Source organism: Hyperoodon ampullatus (genome assembly GCF_949752795.1).
Source record: "Hyperoodon ampullatus genome assembly, chromosome: 3".
NCBI lineage: Eukaryota > Metazoa > Chordata > Mammalia > Artiodactyla > Ziphiidae > Hyperoodon > Hyperoodon ampullatus.
In genome coordinates this window covers 7211966-7236185 of record NC_136916.1, presented here as the reverse complement: position 1 = coordinate 7236185, position 24220 = coordinate 7211966, and the positions used below count along the sequence as shown (strand labels likewise).

General features: G+C 45.5%; 1 protein-coding gene across 1 annotated transcript in view; it reads right to left on the bottom strand.

Annotated features, from left to right (window-relative positions):
• Window positions 1–24220, bottom strand: part of NMT2 (N-myristoyltransferase 2) — a gene marked incomplete at both ends in the record, with an annotated part of 41534 nt that overhangs the window by 6471 nt on the left and 10843 nt on the right. The window contains one exon of the mRNA XM_079699045.1: window positions 4885–5020. Coding sequence (XP_079555171.1) covers window positions 4885–5020 — 136 coding nt within the window. The remainder of the gene's footprint in view (window positions 1–4884; window positions 5021–24220) is intronic.

The following is a 24220-nucleotide window of genomic DNA, read 5'->3' as shown; positions in this document are numbered from 1 at the left end:
CATTAATTACTCATGTGGGCGGAGCAGCAGAGAGGGGTGCCGTGCGATGCAAATGTTACTCTCATACAGCAGCCAGTCAGACTCCAGCCTTGGCTTCACTGTTGGGGTTAATGCTGGGGGTGGGGGACGACAACGTGGGGACAAGGGAAATAACTTCTAGAACGGAAACCAGGCAGACAAGGGAAATTTTAGTTCATAAAAAGAAAGAAAGAAGGGGCCTCCCTGGTGGCGCAGTGGTTGAGAGTCCGCCTGCCGATGCAGGGGACGCGGGTTCGTGCCCCGGTCCGGGAAGATCCCACGTGCCGCGGAGCGGCTGGGCCCGTGAGCCATGGCCGCTGAGCCTGCGCGTCCGGAGCCTGTGCTCCGCAATGGGAGAGGCCACGACGGTGAGAGGCCTGGGTACCGCCAAAAAAAAAAAAAAAAAAAAAAAAGAAAGAAAGAAAGAAATCTGAACGTAGTGCTGGGCTGGGAAGGAAGGTCATCAAGACAGGACTCTCTAAGGATGCCGCCTCCTGGACCACACCCCACCCCCGCCCAATCCTGAGGCTCCTCCAGAGGCCACGAGGACGAGCAGTTTCCCCTATGAACTCAGATCTTCTGCAACCATAAAAGCCTCTTCATCCCAACCCAAGTGGTGGAAGCAACCTCCCTTTTAAGTAATACATATCCTCAGTGTATAAAACTGACAATGCCTTTAAATACTAAAGTTCCTTCCTCAAAGCCAATATTCCTGTCATCTCTGAAGATCCCACAGCTCTTTTTTTTTGGGGGGGGGGAATCCCTCATGGAAAATGAGACTATAATTGAAATGAGCAAGTGCCATGTAGGACTGAATATGGAAATCAGTGAGGTTTTCTTCAACATGTGAAGTTACTGATTAGTTTTAGAATTTTGATGCCATACAAAGAATGCTCTTCACTGTGGGTTCAGAATTGGTTAGAAGGATCTCAGAGTCTTCAGTTTCCCTGTATGTCAACACCATGGGCACCAAGGAAAGGTACCATCGACCCTCAATGGTTTATTAACAGCAGCTCTGGACTTCTGTTCCGTTTTGACTCTGAAGTCTGTGGTCTGGAGCAAATCTTTGAATCTGGGAAGCTTGCTTGTTTGACCCAGTACAAAACAGGGTTTACTTAATACAGACCATCCTGTGGTGGCTTTACTCTCTGGGTTCCCTTAAGATTCTTGTCCCTAAAATGATTCCAAGAAACAAAGTGCTGGAGTCTAACCAGAGGTAGGTTAAAGTCTTAATGTCTCCTCTTGGAAGTCTAACAGCATCACCCAGGACTGCCACAAATTCTGTAAGCCATTCATCTTATATTTTGATTGAGGTCTGAATCATCAGGTTCATATATATCAATTACACATACTAATTTAACAAAATAATTTTGTTGTTCTAATTTACTGTATTTTTATATTTCTCTTGTTTGGGCCTCTTTTGAACCTCCCACACAAAAGTAACTGATTTCTAGCAAAATGAAATTTACATTCACTTGAACCCCCAACAGTGCAATCAACTAGGAGATCTGCAACTTACATAGGGTGAGAGCACAGCGTATTTCAGCTAGTAATGCTTGAACATACACCCGTTTATCTTAAAATAGGCCAAGTAGAACCCAGTCTTACAAAAATATACCTACAGTATCTGCACCGCATTTGCCATGGTAACCCTTCTTTCCTGCTATCTGAGTTAAATCCTCTAACAGGACTATATCAAACTCCAACCCTTTTGTACAAACATGCATCAGCATCTTTGTTCCAAAGGAGCCAATGATGGTACCCCGTCTGCATGAAGAAGGCTTCAGAGTGGTTTCTGCCTTGGCAGGTTGACCAGCAGTCTTTACATGAAATCACCATTCATGAAATAGTCATATTCCAATGCTCACTATTAAATGCTTTCGTTTTTTATTGAAGTTAGGTTGATTCACAATATTATATTAGCTTCAGGTGTACAATATAGTGAGTCAATTTTATTTATTTATTTATTTATTTTTGGTGGTATGCGGGCCTCTCACTGCTGTGGCTTCTCCCATTGCAGAGCACAGGCTCCGGACGCGCAGGCTCAGCGGCCATGGCTCACAGGCCCAGCCGCTCCGCGGCATGTGGGATCCTCCCGGACTGGGGCACGAACCCGTGTCCCCTGCATCAGCAGGCAGACTCTCAACCACTGCACCACCAGGGAAGCCCCGTGAGTCAATATCTTTATAGATGACACTCAAAGTAGATTCAAGTAAGTACAACTTTCAAATCCATAGCGACAGAGCAGTAAGGAAAACTCAGCTATGATGTTCTTAAACCTATCCAATCACTACCAGAGCAGGACCACATGGGGTGTTTGGAAAGGTGAGAATGTGTACTGACCCCGCATTAGCCTCCCACTATCATATTCTGGTGTAAGAGTCAGACACGCCTCTTTTCCTCCATATCTGCTCCTTGGGAAATACTAAACACCAACTGTACTCTTTGCCCATTATTTTCCAATTTAATACCTTGGAAAAAACGTTCAAGTCCTTCATCACTAAGAAGTGTACAAGAACCCAAATATCATTTTATTTTGGTTCTTGAGCATAGACCGCAATATTCTCTAAACTGAAGAATCTCTAAAGGTCACTGTAAATGACGGTGTTATGTAGAGCTGACATCAGTTTCAGGGAAAGGAGCCGCAGTTTTTAAAATGCAGTGAAAAGCCCACATTAAAACAATTTTGACTTAGTCTTCATGAAAAAAGAAAAGACTTTCTCTACCATATCATGGTAGCAGTTCCTCCTGCCTTGCTTGGCTGTAGTTTCTTTTTCTTCTTTTTTTTTTTTAAATTCCAACCACCCACTCATTTTATTTTTTAATTTTTAAAAATGTATTGAAGTATAGTTGATTTACAATGCTGTGTTAATTCCTGCTGTACAGCAAAGTGACTCAGTTACACATATATGTATTTTTTTCATATTCTTTTCCATTGTGGTTTGTCACAGGATATTGAATATAGTTTCCTGCACTATACAGTAGGACTTTGTTGTTTATCCATCCTACATATACTAGTTTGCCTCTGCTAATCCCAAATTCCCATTCTGTAGTTTCTTATAAGTGACCAGAGGCAAGGGAAGGGTCCTAAATCACCAGGGGTATGGGGCTGGGCAGCAGCTGATGGTGATGACAGAAAGAATAAGGAGATGGTCACAACTGCGTGTAAATAACACCACATTTGTCTGCTGAAGCAACGACGAGAAATGGAAAAGATATCTTGCCAGCTTACAGTGCACCTTATATGAGTTACTTTGGAACTTATGTCTGTGGACAGACTATTTATTACCAGAGAAGCAAGTTGAAAAGCTAGTGAGGGAAACTGCACTTTCTTCTCACCCCACAAAGGCAATCAGGGAAAAATTGGGGCAAGGAATTTTCCTTCTCAGTGATTCCTGGTCCTTATGTGTAAAACAGGGAACAATGACAACAAAACTACCTGCAAGACTCATTCAACATCGTAAGATGTAAAGTTTGTGCAAGAAAAAAACCCGAGACCCCACAAAACTGGCGTAACGGTAACAACTGCCATGTATACACTGTGCTTCACAGAGGAGGTCCCACCCCCCAGGGCCATGGACTGGTACCGGTCCGTGGCCTGTTAGGAATCGGGCTGCACAGCAGGAGGTGAGTGGCACGCGAATGAGAGAAGCTTCATCTGTTTTACAGCCGCTCCCCAATGCTCGCGTTACCGCCTGAGCTCCGCCTCCTGTCAGCATTATGGTGAGTTGTATAATTATTTTATTATATATTACAATGTAATAATAATAGAAATCAAGTGTACAATAAATGTAATGCGCTTGAATCATCCCAAAACCATCCCCCCCGCCCTGGTCCGTGGAAAAACTGTCTTCCACGAAACCAGTCCCTGGTGCTGAAAGGTTGGGGACCGCTGCTTTACATGGTATAAAAACCACATTATAAAGATGGTCTGATTGTGACCTCATTAACAGCCTATGAGCTGGGGAGGAGGCATGTCCCCAAGTTGCAGATGAAATGAGCTTAAGGAGGGGCAGCGCCTGGCAAAGGCTCACAGCTTGAGAGCTTTGGGGCAGGACCGAGCTCCTGCCGTGACATCACGCACTGCCCAACTTACTTGGAGCTACAACAATCAGATAACCTCTGCTTTGTTATACTTCTGACTCTACCCCTTTTCGCTGTGAGTTTCTGGCATCGAGGGCTCTGTTTCCTTGGGCCCAGCACACGAGGTCTCTGTTCACAGCCAGGATGATGGGTGGCCCCAGGGAAGTGGCGCCTGGCATCGGCATCTCCAGAAGCATACAAAGGTGCAGGGCCCAGCAGGACCACTTCTGGTTTGGTCCAAAATGGGTTACTTCCTACCCTTGGCAATAGAATTAAGAATGGCCACTGCAGACTGGTCCAAGGCAAAGTCAACGTGAGACTTAGCCATGGTTGCTCCTGCTGAAACCTGCTGCCAGATGGTGCTGTGCTATTCAGGTAATTAGACACCCAGAAAAATGAAAATGTGAATATCTTCTGAACAAAAGGGAATCAAATATTAAGCGTAACTACAAAAAAAAAACCCCCCAAAACCAGAAACAAAAACCTAACAAGGTCACCGTGAGACTTTCTTCTATGACTACACCTACATACTAATTCACTGAGAAAGGGGGGATGTGGGCAGAATACACACACACACAGAAGCCCAGCACGGACCTCTTAGTTTTCTGGGTGCCAACGTCAGTTCTGGGAAGGCTGTAAATACCCTGCTGAGACCACACAGTACACAGTCACGGCAACACCCTAACTACACCTCTGACCCAACAGGGCACTCGCCTAAGCTGCCCGGACCCGCTTTCACACACATGGGACACCACGGAGGTTAAAATAAAACATGGTTCTCACTTTTGAAGGCGGCTGAATTTTAATCTCCTGGGAATCAGACGCCGAGTCTGACTTGGTGCCTCCGGAATTCGGTTTCTCCTTTTTTCTCTTCTGTTTCTTCTTTTTCTTTTTGGCACCCAAATCACCTCCGGGACTTCTGTTAGGAAATTCACAGGGTTTGTAAAAACAAAAACAGGTCATTATGTAAAATCTGAATTGCATGAAATTAATCACTTAGGAAAAACACATGTTATACAAAGGAGGGAAAAACTACGTTAGGATGTGCAATATTCTGATTGATAAAAAATATATATATTTTCAGGGCTTCCCCGGTGGCGCAGTGGTTTAGAGTCCTCCTGCCGATGCAGGGGACGCAGGTTCGTGCCCTTGTCCGGGAAGATCCCACATGCCGCGGAGCGGCTGCGTCCATGAGCCATGGCCACTGAGCCTGCGCATCCAGAGCCTGTGCTCCGCAACGGGAGAGGCCACAACAGTGAGAGGCCCGCGTACCGCAAAAACAAACAAACAAACAAAATATATATATATTTTTTCAGATGACCAAAATATATATTTTTCATCTATATTTGGTCTTCATCCATGGTTCCTGGGTCACAGCTTCCAAAACCCTTGGAGTTTCCTAAGACTAGAACTTCAAGGTGTCCCTTATGTCATGTTAAGGAGGTCACTTCTGGAAGCACCAAAGGATGGGGGCAGGTCACCAGGGGAGCCAACCCTGTGATTAGAGGGTTGGAATTTTCAATCCCACCTCCCTGACCTCCGGGAGGGGAGAGGGGCTGGAGGCTGAATCAAACACCAATGGCCAATGATGTAACCAATCAGGCCTATGTAAGGAAGCCTCCATAAAAACCCAAAAGGATGGGGGTTCAGAGAGCTTCCAGGTTGGTGATTTCTCTCCATGTGGAGATCTGGGGACAGTGGCACCTGGAGAGGACATGGAAGCTCTGCGCCCCTTCCCCACACCTTACCCTGTGCATCTCTTCCATCTGGCTGTTCCTGAGTTACATCCTTTTACAATAAACAGGTGATCTAGAAAGTAAATGTTTCTCTGAGTTCTGTGAGCTGCTCTAACAAATTGACCGAATCTAAGGAGGGGGTCTTAGGAACCTCCAATCTGTAGCCCAGTCAGAAGCACATGTGATAACCTGGGTTTACGCCTTGGAGGGGTCGGGGGGGACAGTCTCATGGGACTGAGCCCCTAACCTGTGGGATCTGATGCTGTCTCTGCGTAGACGGTGTCAGAACTGAGATGAATTTCAGGACACCCAGCTGGCGTCTGATAATTGCTTGGTGCTGTGTGGGAACCCTCCACCCCTACCCCCCCACTGGAACTGGGTCCAGGAACCCAGAAGAATATTAGTCTACACTCAGTCATCCTGCAGGGTGCTTAGATGTCATTTAAGCAGGAAAACTGTAGCACTAAACTCTATTTTATCACCAAAGTCAAATAGCTTTCACAGGTAACACTGCTCCACTAACTTACTTTTAAATCAGCCTTTTCAGGGAGAGATACATGTCGTAAAATATTCCATTATAAACATCTCTCGGGCACAACAAACCACTAATCTTGACACAAGAGAACCAAAGAAAGGGCATCTCTGCAGGGGGTGGCATTTTTCCTGATAAAGATTTTTATTAGAAGGATTAACAATAAAAAAAACTCTACAAGAAAAAAAAAAGTTCACTGGTAAAACATTTCTGTTTGGAACCCTTGTCATATTAGAGCTGTAATCTTCTGAAACAGAAAAAGAGACACAAGGAGATTTAAAATTTCCCTTTCTTTGGGCCTACTCTCCCACAGTATTCCCAGAAGTTAAATTCAAATTTTGAGTCAGAGATTATTATTGCATTATCCCCTGATGCAGGGAAAAGTGATGGAAATAAGCAATTCTGTTCTATTGTTCTTTTTTTTTTTTTTTTTTTTTGCGGTACACAGGCCTCTCACTGTTGTGGCCTCTCCCGTTGTGGAGCACAGGCTCCGGACGCACAGGCTCAGCGGCCATGGCTCACAGGCCCAGCCGCTCCGCGGCACGTGGGATCTTCCCGGACCGGGGCACAAACCCGTGTCCCCTGCATCGGCAGGCGGACTCTCAACCACTGCGCCACCAGTGAAGCCCCCTGTACTATTGTTCTTAATTAGCTCTATCTGTTCCTATTTTCTTTCTTGAATTTTTACCTAATTATCAAATACATATTCATTATATAAGACACAAATGTCATTAATTAACAGCCTTATAACAGGGTCCCTGAAAGGCAGCCAATAGTTCGTCCAGTATAAATTCTTCTAAAATTGTCTTTCTTCTCTAAGCATGCCTTCGTTTTTACTACGAGTAAGTTTTCAACAAAAACTGAATCTTAAACACACTATTTTGAAACTTGGCTCTTTTTCTCCTTCCACTTAACGAATGTGTCTTGGATTTCTTTTTTTCCATGTCAGGATATATTGAGCTACCTCATTTCTTTTTAGCAACTGGGTAGCATTCCATTGTGTTAGTATATCATATTTTATGTAACCATTCCTATATAAAATATGCTGCTGCAAAAAAATATTCTGGTTCTTACATCTTTGTGCATTCATGCTAGTATGTCCAGAGGTGGAAATGTGAGGTCAAAGGGCATGCACATTTTTAGTTTTAGTAGATAGTTAAGCCTGCTTTACTAAATACTATTCTAGTTTCCACTATACCAACAGTAAATCAGTTTCTGGTTCTGAATACAAGGAGCTTGGAAGTCACCACTCCATCCCAGCAGACTGAAAAATCAACAGTTCTTCTGAGATCCCTAAGGGTGGGAGGCAAGGACACAGGATAAACTGCTGCCCCCAAGATTGGAGAGATGGCTTCTGGGAGCAGAGACTCACGCGTGGAAACCTCCATGGGAGCCAGCGCTCAGGCAGGAACCCCTGGACCACAATTCACAGAGCCCTGGAGGCTACATGTGGACAAGACCCAGAGTTACGAGCCCAGTCACAGGGGTCTCCCACGCTTTTGTGAGTTTTACCCCCAGGAGCGCAGTCAGGTTCCCACAGTAGAGAGCAGAGAAAAATCCCCTTGTGCTTCTGGTAGAGGGAGCGGAAGAGGAATCATTTCTGAAACAGGCCAGACATTCTGTGCTTCTTAACAAGGCCTGTCCTCAGCAGAAACTAGTCAACCAGAGCCTAAGCAGCTGGGCTATGGTCAGAGCTTAACTAATCTGGGGAAGAGAAATACCTGGCTCCAGCCCCCCGTTAGCCATCCTGTTCACATTTGTGAGCTCACAGTCCAGAGGCGCAGGCTCACTAAAAGACTGAGGCCGGATCACAGGACCCTGCAATGCCTCCCGCCCCACATGCCTCACCACCGCATGACCAAAGACCTACCTACAGCAGTTCCTTTCACCCAGGACATCATGTCTGGCTATCAAGAAAAAACTACAAGGCATTCCAAAAGGCCAAAAACGTGGTTGGAAAAGATACAGCAAGCATCAGAGCCAGACGTGGCAGGGGCGGTGGAATGATCAGGCCTGGGATTCGAAACAACTATGACTAATATGCTAAGGGCTCAAATGGACAAAGCAGACAGCATGTGAGAACAGACAGGCGATGTAAGCAGAGATGGAAATCCTAAGAAAGAACCGAGAAGAATCAAAAACGCTGCGACAGAAATGAAGAATGTCTTTGATGGGCTTATTGGTGGACTGGATGTGGCTGAGGAATGAATCTCTGAGCTTGAGGATACAGCAGTGGAAACCTCAGAGACCCCCCTAAACCTGAAAAGCAAAGAGAACAAAGACGGAAAAAGCAGAACAGAACATCCGAGGACTGTGGGAAAACTACAGAGAGTATAACATACGTGTAATGGGAGAACCAGAAGGAGAAGAGAGGAAGAAATGGAAGAAATACTTGAAACAATAATGACTGGTGCTAACCCACAGGTCCAAGATGCTCAGAGAACACCAAACAGGATGTGTGCCCAACATGCCCCAAAAATGGCACCTTGGCGAATCGTTTTCAAACTACAGAAGATCAAAGCTGAAAGGAGCCAGAGAGGAAAAATTACCTTACCTGTAGAAGAACGAAGGACCAAACAGTAAATGAGAACAGCAATTTCCCTACATCTTTGCCAGCACTGAAATATAACCATTCTTTTTCATACCTGACAATCTGATAGGTAGAAAAAAAATTTCACTGTAGATTTAACGTTCCTTTAGTTAACTAGGGGTGAGGCTACATATCTTTTTTTTTTAATAAATTTATTTATTTTATTTATTTATTTTTGGCTGCGTTGGGTCTTTGTTGCTGTGCGTGGGCTTTCTCTAGTTGTGTGAGCCAGGGCTACTCTTCACTGCGGTGCAAGGGCTTCTCACTGCAGTGGCTTCTCTTGTTGCGGAGCACAGGCTCTAGGCGCGCAGGCTTCAGTAGTTGTGGCACGTGGGCTCAGTAGTTGTGGCTCGTGGGCTCTAGAGCTCAGGCTCAGCAGTTGTGGTGCACGGGCTTAGTTGCTCCGCGGCATGTGGGATCTTTCCGGACCAGGGATTGAACCCGTGTCCCCTGCATTGGCAGGCAGATTCTCAACCACTGCACCACCAGGGAAGCCCTACATATCTTTTTATATGTTTACAGACCATTTATATTTTTCCATGAATAGCTCATTCATATTCTTTTTCCATTAGCCATCTTAAAAAACAATGATTTGTAGGTGCCCTTTATAAAAGCATGGATAAAACTTGTCATTTATTAAGAATTTTTACTTTGGGCACTTTAATCTCAATTCTCACAACAGGCCTATGAGAGATACTACCCTCTGCTTATATTCCATTGCCTAGTTTGTTGTCTATTGTTTAGACTGTAAATACTTTACACAGTCCAGTTTTTAGCATTCCACTTAATTTATGGTATTTTTTCCTGTACAGACACTTAAAAATTTTATGGGGTCTAATATTTAAAATTTTTCCCTTGTGGCTTTTTGGCTTTTAAATCTTGCTTAGAAAGTCTTCCCAATTCCAAAATTACATAAGTATCCTTCTGTAACTTTTTCTCTTTTACCTTTTGACTTTTAGGGGAAAATATTTAGCTTTCTAATTCATTTGGAATAAAGCACGTAGAACGTGAAGTCCTGTATTCCTACTTTTCAAAAATACGTTTCAAATATAAGAAAGCCCCATTATAACATAGCTTATTGTTACAGGGGTCACACTGTAGCGCCCAAAGACTAACAAGCAGATATAATAAGAGAGGCGGAAGTGCCTACGCATTGGATACAATTGCATGGCAAGGTCTTCTTGCCAGACGTCGCTCCAGGTGCAAGCGGTTTCAAAACATGTCTGCCAATTCTTTGATGCTTCTCCCATCGAGAGGTGGGGGTCTCTTTCCCTCCTCTTGAGTCTGGGCAGGCTCGTCACTTGCTCGTAACACAGTGTAAGTGACACTACATGACTTCTGAGACTAGGTCACAAAAGACCACGCACTTTGCACATGGCTCCCTTGGGATGCTCAAGTCTGGGGGCAGCCAGGAGCCACGTAAGAGGTCTGACTGCACTGAGACCACCCACCGCAGCCACGGGAGGGAGCCCTCATGAATGCCCAGCGTGGTCAAGTCTGCAGAAGACTCCAGCCCAAGGCAACATCTGTCTGTAAGTGCATAAGAGACCCTCGATGAGGAACTGCCTTTCCCAGCCTCCTCACCCACGGGATCTGCAAGCCTGATGAAGCAACGTTGTTTTGTGTCACCAGGCCTGTAATGGTGTTGCATGCAGCAATAAAAATTCAGCCGGATACGTGGGGTGTGAAAGTGGAGGGCTGCTGTAAACCCGAAACACACGGCCCTGGCTTTCAGACCAGGTGGAAAGAGCCTGCGGCGACTGTAAGCAGAAGCCTGACAGTCTCGAGGAGGCTGGTGGTGAGGGCTTGGGAAAATAAAGGAAATGATATGGGAAGATCGACGGAAGGGGACCCTCGTTATGTAGTAGAGGAATGTTTATAAAACTGCTGCCAGAGATAACGTGGGAAATAGAAAATGGACGTAATGAGCATGAAAATCTAAAACGATTTCTGGGCAGAAGGTTGAAATCGTGCTGGCTTCTCCCAGCTGTCTATAAGAAAATGAGAGCAGAGAGAGATTAACTCAAGAATGAGCTTCTCGGGGCTTCCCTGGTGGCGCAGTGGTTGAGAGTCCGCCTGCCGATGCAGGGGACATGGGTTCGTGCCCCGGTCCGGGAAGATCCCACATGCCGCGGAGCGGCTGGGCCTGTGAGCCGTGGCCCCTGAGCCTGTGCATCCGGAGCCTGTGCTCCGCAACGGGAGAGGCCACAGCAGTGAGAGGCCCGTGTACTGCAAAAAAAAAAAAAAAAAGAATGAGCTTCTCAGCAGTTGAGAGGAAGTTAGAGAATACATGAAGCCAGGCAGGACTTGCTAGACTCAAAATTAAACTGTCCCTCATCCCCGGCATCCCCAGAAGGCAAAGGCTGTACATATTAAGAAATGGTCTCAGGACAGAAAGTCAAACCTGGAACGGAGCTGTGGTTAGGACCTCAGAAAATCCAAGGTGGTGTTCCATAGACCATTTCAAACAGACAAAACACCCTCTCAGTTTCTGAAGGATGTGCCTCTTCTATTCTGTCTCTAAACAGTACAGCTTCTAAATCTTCCAGACATTCAACCTCACATAAAGACCAAGGTAGAGAAAAGCTTATCTTGAAGAAGAGATTGGTGGGTGTGGCTTTAGTGCAGTACAGTGGATTATATCAGGGGTCCCCAACCCCCAGGCAGCAGACTGGTACCCGTCTGCAGCCTGTTGGGAACTGAGCCACACAGCTAGAGGTGAACAGTGGGTGAGAGAGCGAAGCTTCATCTGCCGCTCCCCATCGCTTGCATTACCGTCTGACCCATCCCCACACCCCTCCCCGTCCATGGAAAAACTGTTTTCCATGAAACTGGTCCATGGTGCCAAAAAGGTTGGGGACCGCTGGATTATACATTGAAACAGGAAGTCCAGTACGTTTTTTAAAGAATTACACCAGCTTGAAAGAGAGAGAGCAGCACAGAATGCAAAGAGGCCTTTGGACCCTCAGCCTTTTACAGGCAGGAAGCAGACAGAAGGTCACTCACTCAGATGCAAAGTCATCTTTTGTTTTGGAAGGAGGATTTAAAGGGCAGAACCCAGAGCCCAGGGACAGAGGCCAGAGCCATGGAGAGCAGCTCCTGAAGATTAGGACTGAACTCAAACCAAGGGACTGGTGACAGGTTCCTGGTTGGATTTCAGAACTGCTATGGACCACTGGCTGTGCTGTGCTGCTTCCCCCTTTTTGAATGGAACCAGCACCGTGGCTCCCCTATACCTGTCCACCCTTCCACAATGGGCGTGTGGGGAGCAGACAACATACCTGCTCAGTTCACAGGTCTTGAGATGGACTCTGAGGGCCCTCATCCGCCTAGACTTGGTTTAGATGATGAGATCCTGCACTTCAAGCCTGAGCCTCATATATAAGCCAAAACGCGATATGATTTGCGGGAGAGCCTCAGGGAGGGTAAATGTATTCTACTTGGGGGAGAATGTGCATACTTTTAATGGCCAGAAGATGGACTGTGGTAGTTTTCAATACGTCCTCCAATTGTTTAGAGACTCCTCCCAATGAACGATGGAATCTAGCTCCCCTCCCCGTGAATGTGGATGGGCCTGTGACTCACAACCAATCATTCACAACAAATGTGTCAATATAGGACTTCCCAGTCTAGGTGAGAAGCTCCCACCCACTTCTAGAGATGCGCATGCTGGTGAGGCCACGTGGGTGGGCTCTAGTCAACAGCCAGCGTGGACGGACAGTCATGTGAGTGAGCCCCGCTAGACGTCCACTGCAGGGAAGCCTTCAGCTGACTGCAGCCTCAGCTGAAATGTGACTGTGACCCCGTGAGATCCCCAGCCAGAACTCCCTCCAGACATGCCCTTTCCAAATTCCTAACCCACAGAATCTGTGAGCCTAATAAAATGGTTGCTGGCTTATTAAACAGCAAGTTACTGGAACATAAAGATACAGCAATGAACAAGGCAACATCCTGTCCTATGGAGCATATATTCTTTTTTTTTTTTTTTTTGCTGTACGCAGGCCTCTCACTGTTGTGGCCTCTCCCGTTGCAGAGCACAGGCTCCGGACGCGCAGGCTCAGTGGCCATGGCTCACGGGCCCAGCCGCTCCGCGGCATGTGGGATCCTCCCGGACCGGGGCACGAACCCATGTCCCCCGCCTCGGCAGGCAGACTCTCAACCACTGCACCACCAGGGAAGCCCTGGAGCATATATTCTTAAGGCAACAGATAACACACAGATGGGAGGCTTATGGGAAATTAAACGAGGCGGAGTCTGCACAGTGTGTAGCTTAGCATCTGGCATGGAGTAAGCCGTTCAATAACTGATAGGTACTGTTATTATTACACATTTAGGCATGTTGTTTCCTCTGCCAGGACACCCTTCTCTCCTTCATTTCCTGGCAGATTGTTTTTCGTTCAAGATTTAGGCCAAGACAATAGACACATGAAAGGATGCTCCACATTGCTAATTATTAGAGAAATGCAAATCAAAACTACAACGAGGTATCACCTCACACCAGTCAGAATGGCCATCATCACAAAATCTACAAACCATAAATGCTGGAGAGGGTGTGGAGAAAAGGGAATCCTCCTACACTGTTGGTGGGAATGTAAGTTGGTGCAGCCACTGTGAAAAACAGTATGGAGGTTCCTCAGAAAAATAAAAATAGAGTTGCCATATGATCCAGCAATCCCACTCCTGGGCATATATCCAGACAAAACAATAATTCAAAAAAGATACACGCACCCCTACATTCACAGCAGCACTATTCACAATAGCCAATATGTAGAAACAACCTTAATATCCATCGACAGATGAATAAAGAAGATGTGGTATTCCATATATACAATGCAGTACTACTCAGCCATAAAAAAGAATTAAATAAAGCCATTTGCAGCAACATGAATGGACCTAGAGATTATCATACTAAGTGAAGTAAGTCAGAAAGAGAAAGACAAATACCATACGATATCATTTATATGTGGAATCTCAAATATGACACAAATGAACCTACCTATGAAACAGAAACAGAATCACAGACATAGAGAACAGACATGTGGTTGCCAAGGGGGAGGGGGTTGGGGGAGGGATGGAGTGGGAGGTTGGGATTAGCAGATGTAAACTGTTATATATAGAACGGATAAACAACAAGGTCCTACTATATAGCACAGAGAACTATATTCAATCTCCTGGGATAAACCATAATGGAAAAAAAAAAAAGAAGGTATATGTATATATGTATAACTGAATCACTTTGTTGTATAGCAGAAATTCACACAACATTGTAAATCAACTATACTTCAAAAAAAAAAGATTTAGGCCAAGAATCACCCCTTGCGAGAACCCTTCTTGGTCCTTTCTAACCTGAAGTAGGTGCTCCTAACTCAATGACCCTTCTGCCCTCTGAGTATCCTCCCATCTAGCACACTCAAAACCCAGGGCTCTTACCTCTTTCCCCACTAGAGTGTAAGCTGCCTAAGAACAGAAGGTCTCCCATTTCTTTAAAAAATGTGTGAAATAATAGAGAAAATATACATTGGTCTTTGACCCCAGTCCCTGGCACAGAGTTCCTAAAACCCTGGGAATTTCCTGGGAGCGAGCAGTGTCTTTTGTTCCAATGAGGTGCCTCTGCGTGGGCTCCTAGATGGTCACCACAAAGACCAAGCCATGGTCAGAAGCTTGAAATTTTCAGCTCCGTCCCCAGTTCTCCAGAGAGGGGAGAGAGGCCTGAAATGGAGTTAATGATCGATCATAAGCCTTCATAGAAGTCCCCAGAAGTGCAGGGTTCAGAGACCTTCCAGGTTGGTGAACACGTGGAGGTGTTGGGAGGGTGGTGCCCGGACAGGGCATGGACACCCGTCCCCCGCACTCCTCGCCCATCTGGGTGTTCATCTCCATCCTTCACCATGTTCTTTCACAATCAACTGGTGAACAGTAAAAAGTGTTTTCCTGAGTTCTGTGGATTCAAATTAATCGAATCCAAGGAGAGGTTCTTAGGAAACTCCAATTTGTAGCTGGTCGGTCAGAAGCACAGGTGACAACCTGGACTTAGCCCTCAACCTGTGGGATCTGATGCCGCCTCCAGGCAGACAGTGTCAGAATCGAGTTATATGGTAGGACCCCGGCCCATGCTCGCGCTGCAGGAATGCTCGGTGTGGGGAGGCCCCGACGCCTGGTGTCCGAAGCGCTGAGGGTGACAGCAGTGAGAGTCAGGAGAACGCAGAAGGAGAACTGGGGTTTTCCTGCTCAGGGGAACACTGTCTGTGCTCACCCATATTTCTTTTTCTTTCTTTTTTTTTAAATGTTGAGCCTTCGTTTAATTAATTTATTTTTATTTTTGGCTGTGTTGGGTCTCTGTTTCTGTGCGTGGGCTTTCTCCAGTTGTGGCAAGCGGGGTCCACACTTCATCGCGGTGCGCGGGCCTCTCACTGTCGTGGCCTCTCTTGTTGCGGAGCGCAGGCTCAGTAGTTGTGGCTCACGGGCCCAGCCGCTCTGCAGCATGTGGGATCCTCCCAGACCAGGGCTCGAACCCGTGTCCCCTGCATTAGCAGGCAGATTCTCAACCACTGCACCACCAGGGAAGCCCGCTCACTGATATTTCTGAATTCCCCTCCTGTGGACGTTCCAGAGGATGACGCATACATTCCGCATCCCACCCACCCCCGCCAAGTGAGAAAGGTAGGCCCGAGCAGGCTGAGCCAATGGAAGTTGAGGAGATGGAACAGGTGCTGCTCCCAGGTGAGAGCACGTGAGGGCCGCCACACCTTCTTCTTTGCTGACTTCCCCTCCCAGCGAGCCCCAGAGGCTTGTCAAGATGACGCATCAGGAGGGGATGGGCCTCCTTCAGCTGAGGCCCGAGAGGCCTCTGAGGAGTCGAGGTCCCCACGTGCTGCATGTAGTGCTGGGGGAGACCAAGTTTTGCTGACTTAACGTGACAGAGTTGTGGGCTTGGTCTTTACCACTTAGAGGATCCCAAGGGCCAGCCTCATCACCCAAAATCTAGGTCACAGACAGACTCTTCTTTCTGGCAGTTATTCATGTATTAAAATCAGAAAACTTCCTGAGTTTAAAGTAATTCATTCCTCTGTAGAGTCAAAGCATGAAAGCCATGTTCAATAGTGAGAAAAAGTGTTTAAAAGACAAGCGCATGAGCTATAAATTCGTGTTTCCCTGTTCTCCCTAATCCTGGAATAGAAACTAGTGCTCATTTTTGGAGATACGAGAAGACCCCGCCAAGTGGCACCCTCGTTGTCTAAAAACAGTAATGCGTTCCCACCCCAAAATGAGCAGTTTGTTTCCATCAGTAGAATCAAATCTGTACTATGTATTGTGATGTTTATGTTTAAAATCATCTAGTAGTTAAGGACTTCCATAAATATCTGACTAGCAATTGGGCTTAAACAAACATATCACAGCCAGATACCAGAGCTAGAAATATGCCATGGATAGTATGGTTTTGTACACTCTCTGATTTGGGAGTCTGACTATTTCGGGTTTTCCTCCCTCAGTGTTCCCAGGGTTGGCACCTCATAAAGTGGTGAACTTGCTGTGCTGTGCTTATGTGATTTATGTGCGCATTCGTGTCAGTGTGTGTGCAGGGTACAGAAGAAAGCTATTCCTATGTGTATCCCTGAGATCGCTAATGTTTTAATGCCTGACACTAGTAGATTTTTATAACAAATGTTTGTTGAATGAATGAATAATTCTTGGGGTAGCTCCAATCACACACTGCCAGGAAGTAGAATATCTCTGAAAGCTACAATTCTCCCTACCTGCATGGTAAAGTTGATTGCAGCCTATCATCATGTATTTACTGAGCTATCTACTACGTGCTCAGCACTGTGTTGGGTGCAGGGGAAGGGTGGAAGGGGTCTAGCCTCAAAGAGACTAGAATTTGGGAATCAGAGCTGACAGACATACCACTAGTCCCTCACTAGGACAACTGCAACCAAAAAAGATAATAACAAGTGTTGGCGAGGATGTGGAGAAACTGGAACCCTCACACACTGCTGGTGGGAATGGAAAATGGTGCAGGCGCTTTGGAAAACAGCCTGGCAGTTCCTCAAAATGCTAAACAAAGATGTGCCACATGACTCAGCAGGTCCACTCCTAGGTCTATGACTAAGAGAAATGAAAATATTTGTGCACACAGTCACTTGTATACAAATGTTCATAGCAACATTCTTCATAACTGCCAAAAAGTATAAACCACCCAAATATCCATCAACTGATAAATGAGTAAAGAAAATGTGGTACATCCATATAATAAATATTATTCAGCAATAAGAAAATTGTAAATTAGAAAAAGTATTGATACATGCAACAACATGGATGAGCTGTGAAAACATTACACTAAATGAAAGAAGTCAGTCACAAAGGAGGGATGCGGGGTTTCAGTCCGGGGTGACGAAAATGTTCTAAAATTGATTGGGGTGATAGTTGTACAACTCTGTGAATATACTGAAAGCCACTGGATTGTACACTTTAAATGGGTGAATCACAGGGTATGTGGACTATATCTCATCAAAGCTGTTGAAAAAGTGGCAGGTGAAATTCCTGTCCCAGGGGGGTGATAAGATGCTGCAAAGGGCTCAGGATAATAAAGGAAAATCCCAGCTCAAGAAGATTCTTCTTTGAAATCTGAGGAAGAAAAAGATTCAGACTCTAAGTGCCCGAGGCTGATTACTGAATCCCAGACGTTTAACCATGGAAATCATGCAGCCCTTTTACAAAGATCTCTTGGCTCTTTAAGAAGAGAAGTTCCGGGCTTCCCTGGTGGCGCAGTGGTTGAGAGTCCGCCGGTCAATACAGGGAACACGGGTTCGTGCCCCGGTCCGGGAAGATCCCACATGCCGCGGAGCAGGTGGGCCCGTGAGCCGTGGCCGCTGAGCCTGCGCGTCCGGAGCCTGTGCTCCGCAACGGGAGAGGCCGCAACAGTGAGAGGCCCGCGTACGGCAAAAAAAAAAAAAAAAAGAACAGAAGTTCCATTTCCCACCTCCCCAAGAATTCATACAAAAAGTCCATAAGGAAAAGCCTCTCCATTTCGCTACCCCAGGAAGGAAAGATACTTGTGCCTAAAGAGAATCTTTGGCACATTCAAACCGCAAGTGTAAACCAACAAACTCCTTGTCAGCCACGGAAATGTCAAACTAAATTTAATAAACTAAGGAAATCTCTTCAAAGATATACTCAGGGATTCTGCAGACAGGACTTAATGGAACGAGCAAAGTAACACATTTTACAGGAAACTGTAAACGTTTTACAGTTGCCCCAGGAGAAACGAGTGAGAGAGAGACTGCCAGCTGCCCACAGAGATCCATCCTCCCCTCGTCCGGGAGCTCACAGTGTGTCAGCGAGACCACACTTCCCCCCTGCTGGCAGTCAGGTACGGCCACGTGACTGAGTCCCAGCCAGCGGGATGGGAGTGGAAGCGAGCCTGCCACGTCCTGCTGGCCCAGACAGGCTCCGGGGGTGCTCCTCCACGCTCTCCCTCCCCTGGGCCGACGGAAAGCAGGTGTAGGATGAGACAGTAGAGGACGGCAGAGCCACATGACAGGAGGAGGCAGCCGCTGATGGACAGGATAAAGGGAAGTTCCCTCGCCGTCCACTTGAACACCTGTCTGGGACTGTCCCGTCAATATGGAAAAAAACTGGGACTTCCCTGGTGGTCCAGTGGTTAAGCCTCCGCGCTTCCAATGCAGGGGGTGTGGGTTCCATCCCTGGTCAGGGAACTAAGATCCCACGTGCCGCATGGCGTGGCCAAAAAAAAAAAGGAAAGAACTTCCATTGTGTTGAGCAGTGACACCATAGGGTCACCACAGGGTCCACCATAGGGTTACAGCAGCTTAGCCTGTCATAACTAATACATCAATTTTAAGAGCTCGATTCACGGTATGCGAACCCCAAAGATAAAAAAAAATTTAGATTTCACAGGATTCCACCAGCGAGATCACTTAGCTGCTCCCCACAAGGACCATTAGTAGTTTGATATTATAATTATTTTACAAAATTTTCCCCCTTGATTTCCAACTTGCTTCATGGAAAATGGTGGGATTATAGGTGATTTAAATCGCTGCTGTATTTTCATGCATTTTCTAAGTTGTCTATAAAAACCACAATGCCTCTGCAACTAAAGCATTATCAAGATACAACAGAGCTCAAGAACAGAGAAACAGATCAAAGAAATGGAGTAGACAGACCAGTTACAACTCACGGCATACAAGAACTTGTTATATGATAATGACTACATCATGAATCAATAGTGAAAACATACACTTTTAAATAAATAGTATCAGAAAACCTGACTTTCTACACAGAAAAAATTAAATTAGTTTGCTACTACCCAAGAATCATAAAAACAAATTCCAAATAAGTTAAATACCCAAACGTGGAAAACAAAACCGAAGGCGGTGATTAAGGCAATGATTAAGACCAAAGGCAGTGATTTTTGTTGGTTTTGCTAACATCTATCCATGCCTAGTACAGCGTCTGGCACATATGGCCAAATAAATATCTGTTGAATGAATAAGTGGAAGAATGACAATAACTTCATAATATCCGTGAAAAGAATTCCTTAAATTCCTTCCTAGCTGTGTGACTTGGAATATCTTACTTAATCTCTCTGTGCTTCAGTTTCCATACCTGCAAAAGGATGAAGCTTTCAATGAATGGTGTTAAAAAAAATTGTCAGGGTAAAATGAGCTAATACATTAGTATCAATAGTTGGCAAAGAGAAATCACTCAGTCAATGCTAGCTATTATTATGATTATCCTGCTTTACTTTTCTTCATATAACTTATCACTAGCTAAAAACGTATTATTTATTTATTTGTCTTCCTCTGACTAGAACATAAGATCCATAAGACAGCCTTTTCCATTGTATTCTTAGCACCTAAAACAGTGTCTGAGGTACAAAATAAATATGTGCTGGGTGAATGAGAAATCAATGCAAAAATTAATAGGAAGACAAAACACTGACAGAAGAATGGGCTGAGGATACAAATAAATGATTCACAGAAAAGGAAACCCTAACAGCCCATAAACTTATGAAAGGATGCTCAACCTCACCAGCAGCAAGGAAACTGAAACTGAAACCACTTCAGATTCTAGTTTTTACCCACTGACTCGCCAAACATTTTCAAGTCTAATAATGTCAGAAGAATGTGAGGAAAGGTAATATTTGTATAATGCTGGTACAAGCAATTGGGAAACAATCTGGCATCCCCACCATAACTGTCATCCACATCATCACTATCATCACCACCATCACCACCACCATCACCATCACCACCATCATCACTCCCACCATCATTACCACCATCATCACCATCATTATCACTATCATCACCACCACCATCATCATTACCATATCATCATCACCACTACCATCCCCACCACCACCACCATCCCCACCACCATCACTGTCACTGTCATCATCGTCAAGGTCGTTGTCAGAGCAGCTAACACTTTAGTGCACTCACTGTGTAAGCACCTTATATATATCAACCTTGTAAATTGTCACAACAACCTTGTGAGGTTAAGTCCCACAATTGTAGTTAATCCCATTTTATAGAAGAGGAAACTGCAAGACACAGAGGTTAAGTAACTTGCTGAAAATCACAGCTAAATAATGGCAGAGCCCAGAACTCAAATCAGCCAATCAGGCTCCAGGATTCAGGTAATTACTACAATGTATCGTCTCTTGTTTATGTGTTTCCACTGGATGAATATCTGTTTAGATATTTATTGGCAATCTTGAGGTCTTCTTTAGGGAATGACCTCTTCTTTTGTGAACACTTTTTATTAGCCTAGTTGTCTTTTATTGAATGATAACAGATCTTTTGTGTGTGTGTGTGTGTGTGTGTAGGTGTGTAGGTGTGTAGGTGTGTTCTGTTTGGGATACCAAATCACTTTATTTAGAGGGACACACACTACCCAGGAGAGAAAATACATGAGGCAGTTTTGGCACAGTTTATGAAAAAGGTAACCCAAAGCAGCACCACAGTGCCCAGGCGATGGAAGAGACCTCACAGCCACAGCTGCGGGGCAGGTGGCTGCGGAAGACTGAAACTCTCCTGGGTACTGGCCACAGGCTGTTCTCATGCTGGATTGGGGCACCCATCTGATACAAGCTGATCACCCGGCCGCCCAACTCAAGAACGGATTTTATCTATAGTTCAGGTTCTTGAAGGCCCACGAGTGAGTCTGTTTTGTCAGTGGCTCATGTGTGTGACTCCAGTCACGACTTCTTCACCCACTTCCTGCACAAGCGTGATGCACAGTCCAGAGCAAGAAGTTGACCTTGCCGCTGTCATCACCCGGCTCTGTCACGGCCTGACCTCCAGCAGGATGTCAGCCACCTCTTCAACGCGGGAGCTTCGTCCCTCGCTCTGCACCGTCCTTCCCCCCCTGGGGCTGATGGAGGAAACACCTGTCAGAAGTTCTTTAAAGCCACATCATCTCTGGTCAAAGTGGTGCGTCACGGGGAAGCCCTTGGAGGGAGGGTTCCGAGCTCAAAGCTGCCCTAGAAGTTTATGATCAGTGAGGGGCGGAAAGCTGACAATGATCCTTACAATTATAAAGGTCAGCCAAGGAGGCAGGCAGGGGTAGCTACCGAGGCTGGAGCACTGGGTAGAGGTCACGGTAGGACCAGCCAACAATTCCAATATTTCCATGGGTGTCAGCAGCAGAGGGTGGCTGGCTCCCAGCAGTGTCTGACCGATAAGCCCTGAGCAATCCGGGCCCTGCTGGAGTAGGATCTGGATGATTCCCTTTGCTACCTTCTGGTCTAGAGTTTGCTAACCAATTCCCCTTTTTTAGATATTGGGCTGTTTCCAAGGTTTTAGTTCTCTTCCCTCTTACTATAATCTAAATGTGGGAAAATATGTTCTCTCTCATTAGCCTTCCTCTTTCCACAAGTATTTCATTATTATTATTTTTTAAAATAAATTTATTTATTTCATTTATTTTTGGCTGCACTGGGTCTTCGTTGCTGCGTCTTGGCTTTCTCTAGTTGCGGCGAGCGGGGGCTGCTCTTCGTTGAGGTGCGCAGGCTTCTCATTGCGGTGGCTTCTGTAGTTTCAGAGCACGGGCTCTAGGCACACGGGCTTCAGTAGTTGTGTCACGCGGGCTTTGTAGTTGTGGCTCTCGGGCTCTAGAGCGCAGGCTCAGTAGTTGTGGCGCACGGAATGAGTTGCTCCGCGGCATGTGGGATCTTCCCGGACCAGGGCTCGAACTCGTGTCCCCTGCATTGGCAGGCGGATTCCTAACCTCTGCACCACCAGGGAAGCCCAGTATTTCATTATTATTCAACACATTTGGGGCCTACTTCCCATAAAAACCCAATTCTAATAAGAGTTAATGTTAACTCCTCATAAAATTTTATCAATACTCATTGGCCAGAAACTAGTCTAGCGTGAAATTTAGTTTGTGAAGTAAGACCTGTCTTTGCAGATTATCCAAGATCAGAATAAAGGAAGAAATATGTAAAATGCTCCTAAAAATTGTTTGGATATCTTTAAGATCACTACATGTAACTGAAAAACTACATTCAAATTGCCCAGCTATTCCACAAGCAAATTTCTTAAAGGCTTACTTCCTTGCATCTTAGGTAAAACTGTTCCAAAATATAAAGTGGTGAACAAAACACGCAGAAAAATCAAGTTTTCTAAAAAGGTTGAGCTTGTTGGCAGAGTATAACCTTTGAGACAGTCTAGATTAGTGAAAAACTACCCTATTTCCTACAGCCTTTTCTTACTCACGCTCACAAATGTTTTTCTGATAGAAGAATAGCCCATTCACACTAGCTCCTACTTCTATGACTTTTCTCATTTCTGGGCCTTTCAGAGTTTACTGAAGGAAGACGATTAACAAGTCAAAAAAAATTTTTTTTTCTGGCTGAGATTCATTTCAATATTGTATTAGCACTGTTATAGATAATAAGATTAACGTGTCAGCAAAGTTCACAATTCAATGTGCTTTTCGAACGATATTCCTATTTGTGAATTCCCTTGCTAGATCCAATACTCATTTTTTACTCTGTCTTTTGTATATTCCGATGCTGCCCATGGACCTACTCAATTCTTTCATTAAATGAACGTTCCATATTTTGATGAAATCCTTGTGGTTACAGAGTGTGGCAAAATATTAGGCTCCCCCCTCCCCTAGAAAAATCTGGTGAAGAAGTAAGGGGCAAGGCATGCCGGCGGGAAAGGCAAATCACCGTCTCAGGCGGTTAAATCTGCGAGAAGGGGCCAGGAGGCGCCCACAGCAAGAAGGTGATGGTCAAATCCCATCTAGGCTGGAGGGATTCCAGGGACTGATAGCTCCAAAGGGGTAGAAACACTGGAGCAGAGAAAACACCAGCTCGACCTCGAGTGGAAGGGCTGAGCGATGAGGCTGGGATATGAGACCAAGTACTAAGGCCAGAAATGGGATGCAGAGAAAACATGATTTCAGTGGACAGTCAAGGGTCAGAGGCCAAGCAGAGGTCGCACAGGGGTCTCTCTTCTCCAGGAATCACAAAGGTGAACTTGGAGTTCTCAAACACAAAGGACAGGACCTCCCAGATCCAGAAGGGAGCCAGAGGTCATGATCCACTTTGCGGTGGCAGAGGAAAGAGACAAGGACATTTTTTTAAAAGCACAAGCATATGCAAACTATTATATACGGAATGGATAAAAAACAACGTCCTACTGTAGAGCACGGAGAACTATATTTAATATCCTGTGACAAACCACAATGGAAAAGAATATGTATATGTATAACTTTGCCATACAGCAGAAATTAAAACAACATTGTAAATCAACTATACTTCATTAAGATAAATTAAGAAAATAAAATAAAATAAATGTAAAAAGCACAGAAACACCCCAGGGCTCAGAGAAAGTGTCTAATAGAGAAAGAACAGCTGGCAGTGCCTAGAAGTACAGCTTAAAAGTGGGACAAGGGCTTCCCTGGTGGCGCAGTGGTTGAGAGTCTGCCTGCCAATGCAGAGGACGCGGGTTCGTTCCCCGGTCTGGGAGGATCCCACGTGCCGTGCAGCGGCTGGGCCTATGAGCCACGGCCGCTGAGCCTGCGCGTCCGGAGTCTATGCTCCACAATGGGAGAGGCCACAGCAGTGAGAGGCCCGCGTACTGCAAAAAGAAAAAATTAAAAAAAAATAAAAATAAAATAAAAGGCCTTTAAAAAAAATGAAGTTGGGGAATTCCCAGTGGTCCAGTGGTTAGGACTCCACACCTTCACTGCCGAGGGCCTGGGTTCAATCCCTGGTCAGGGAAC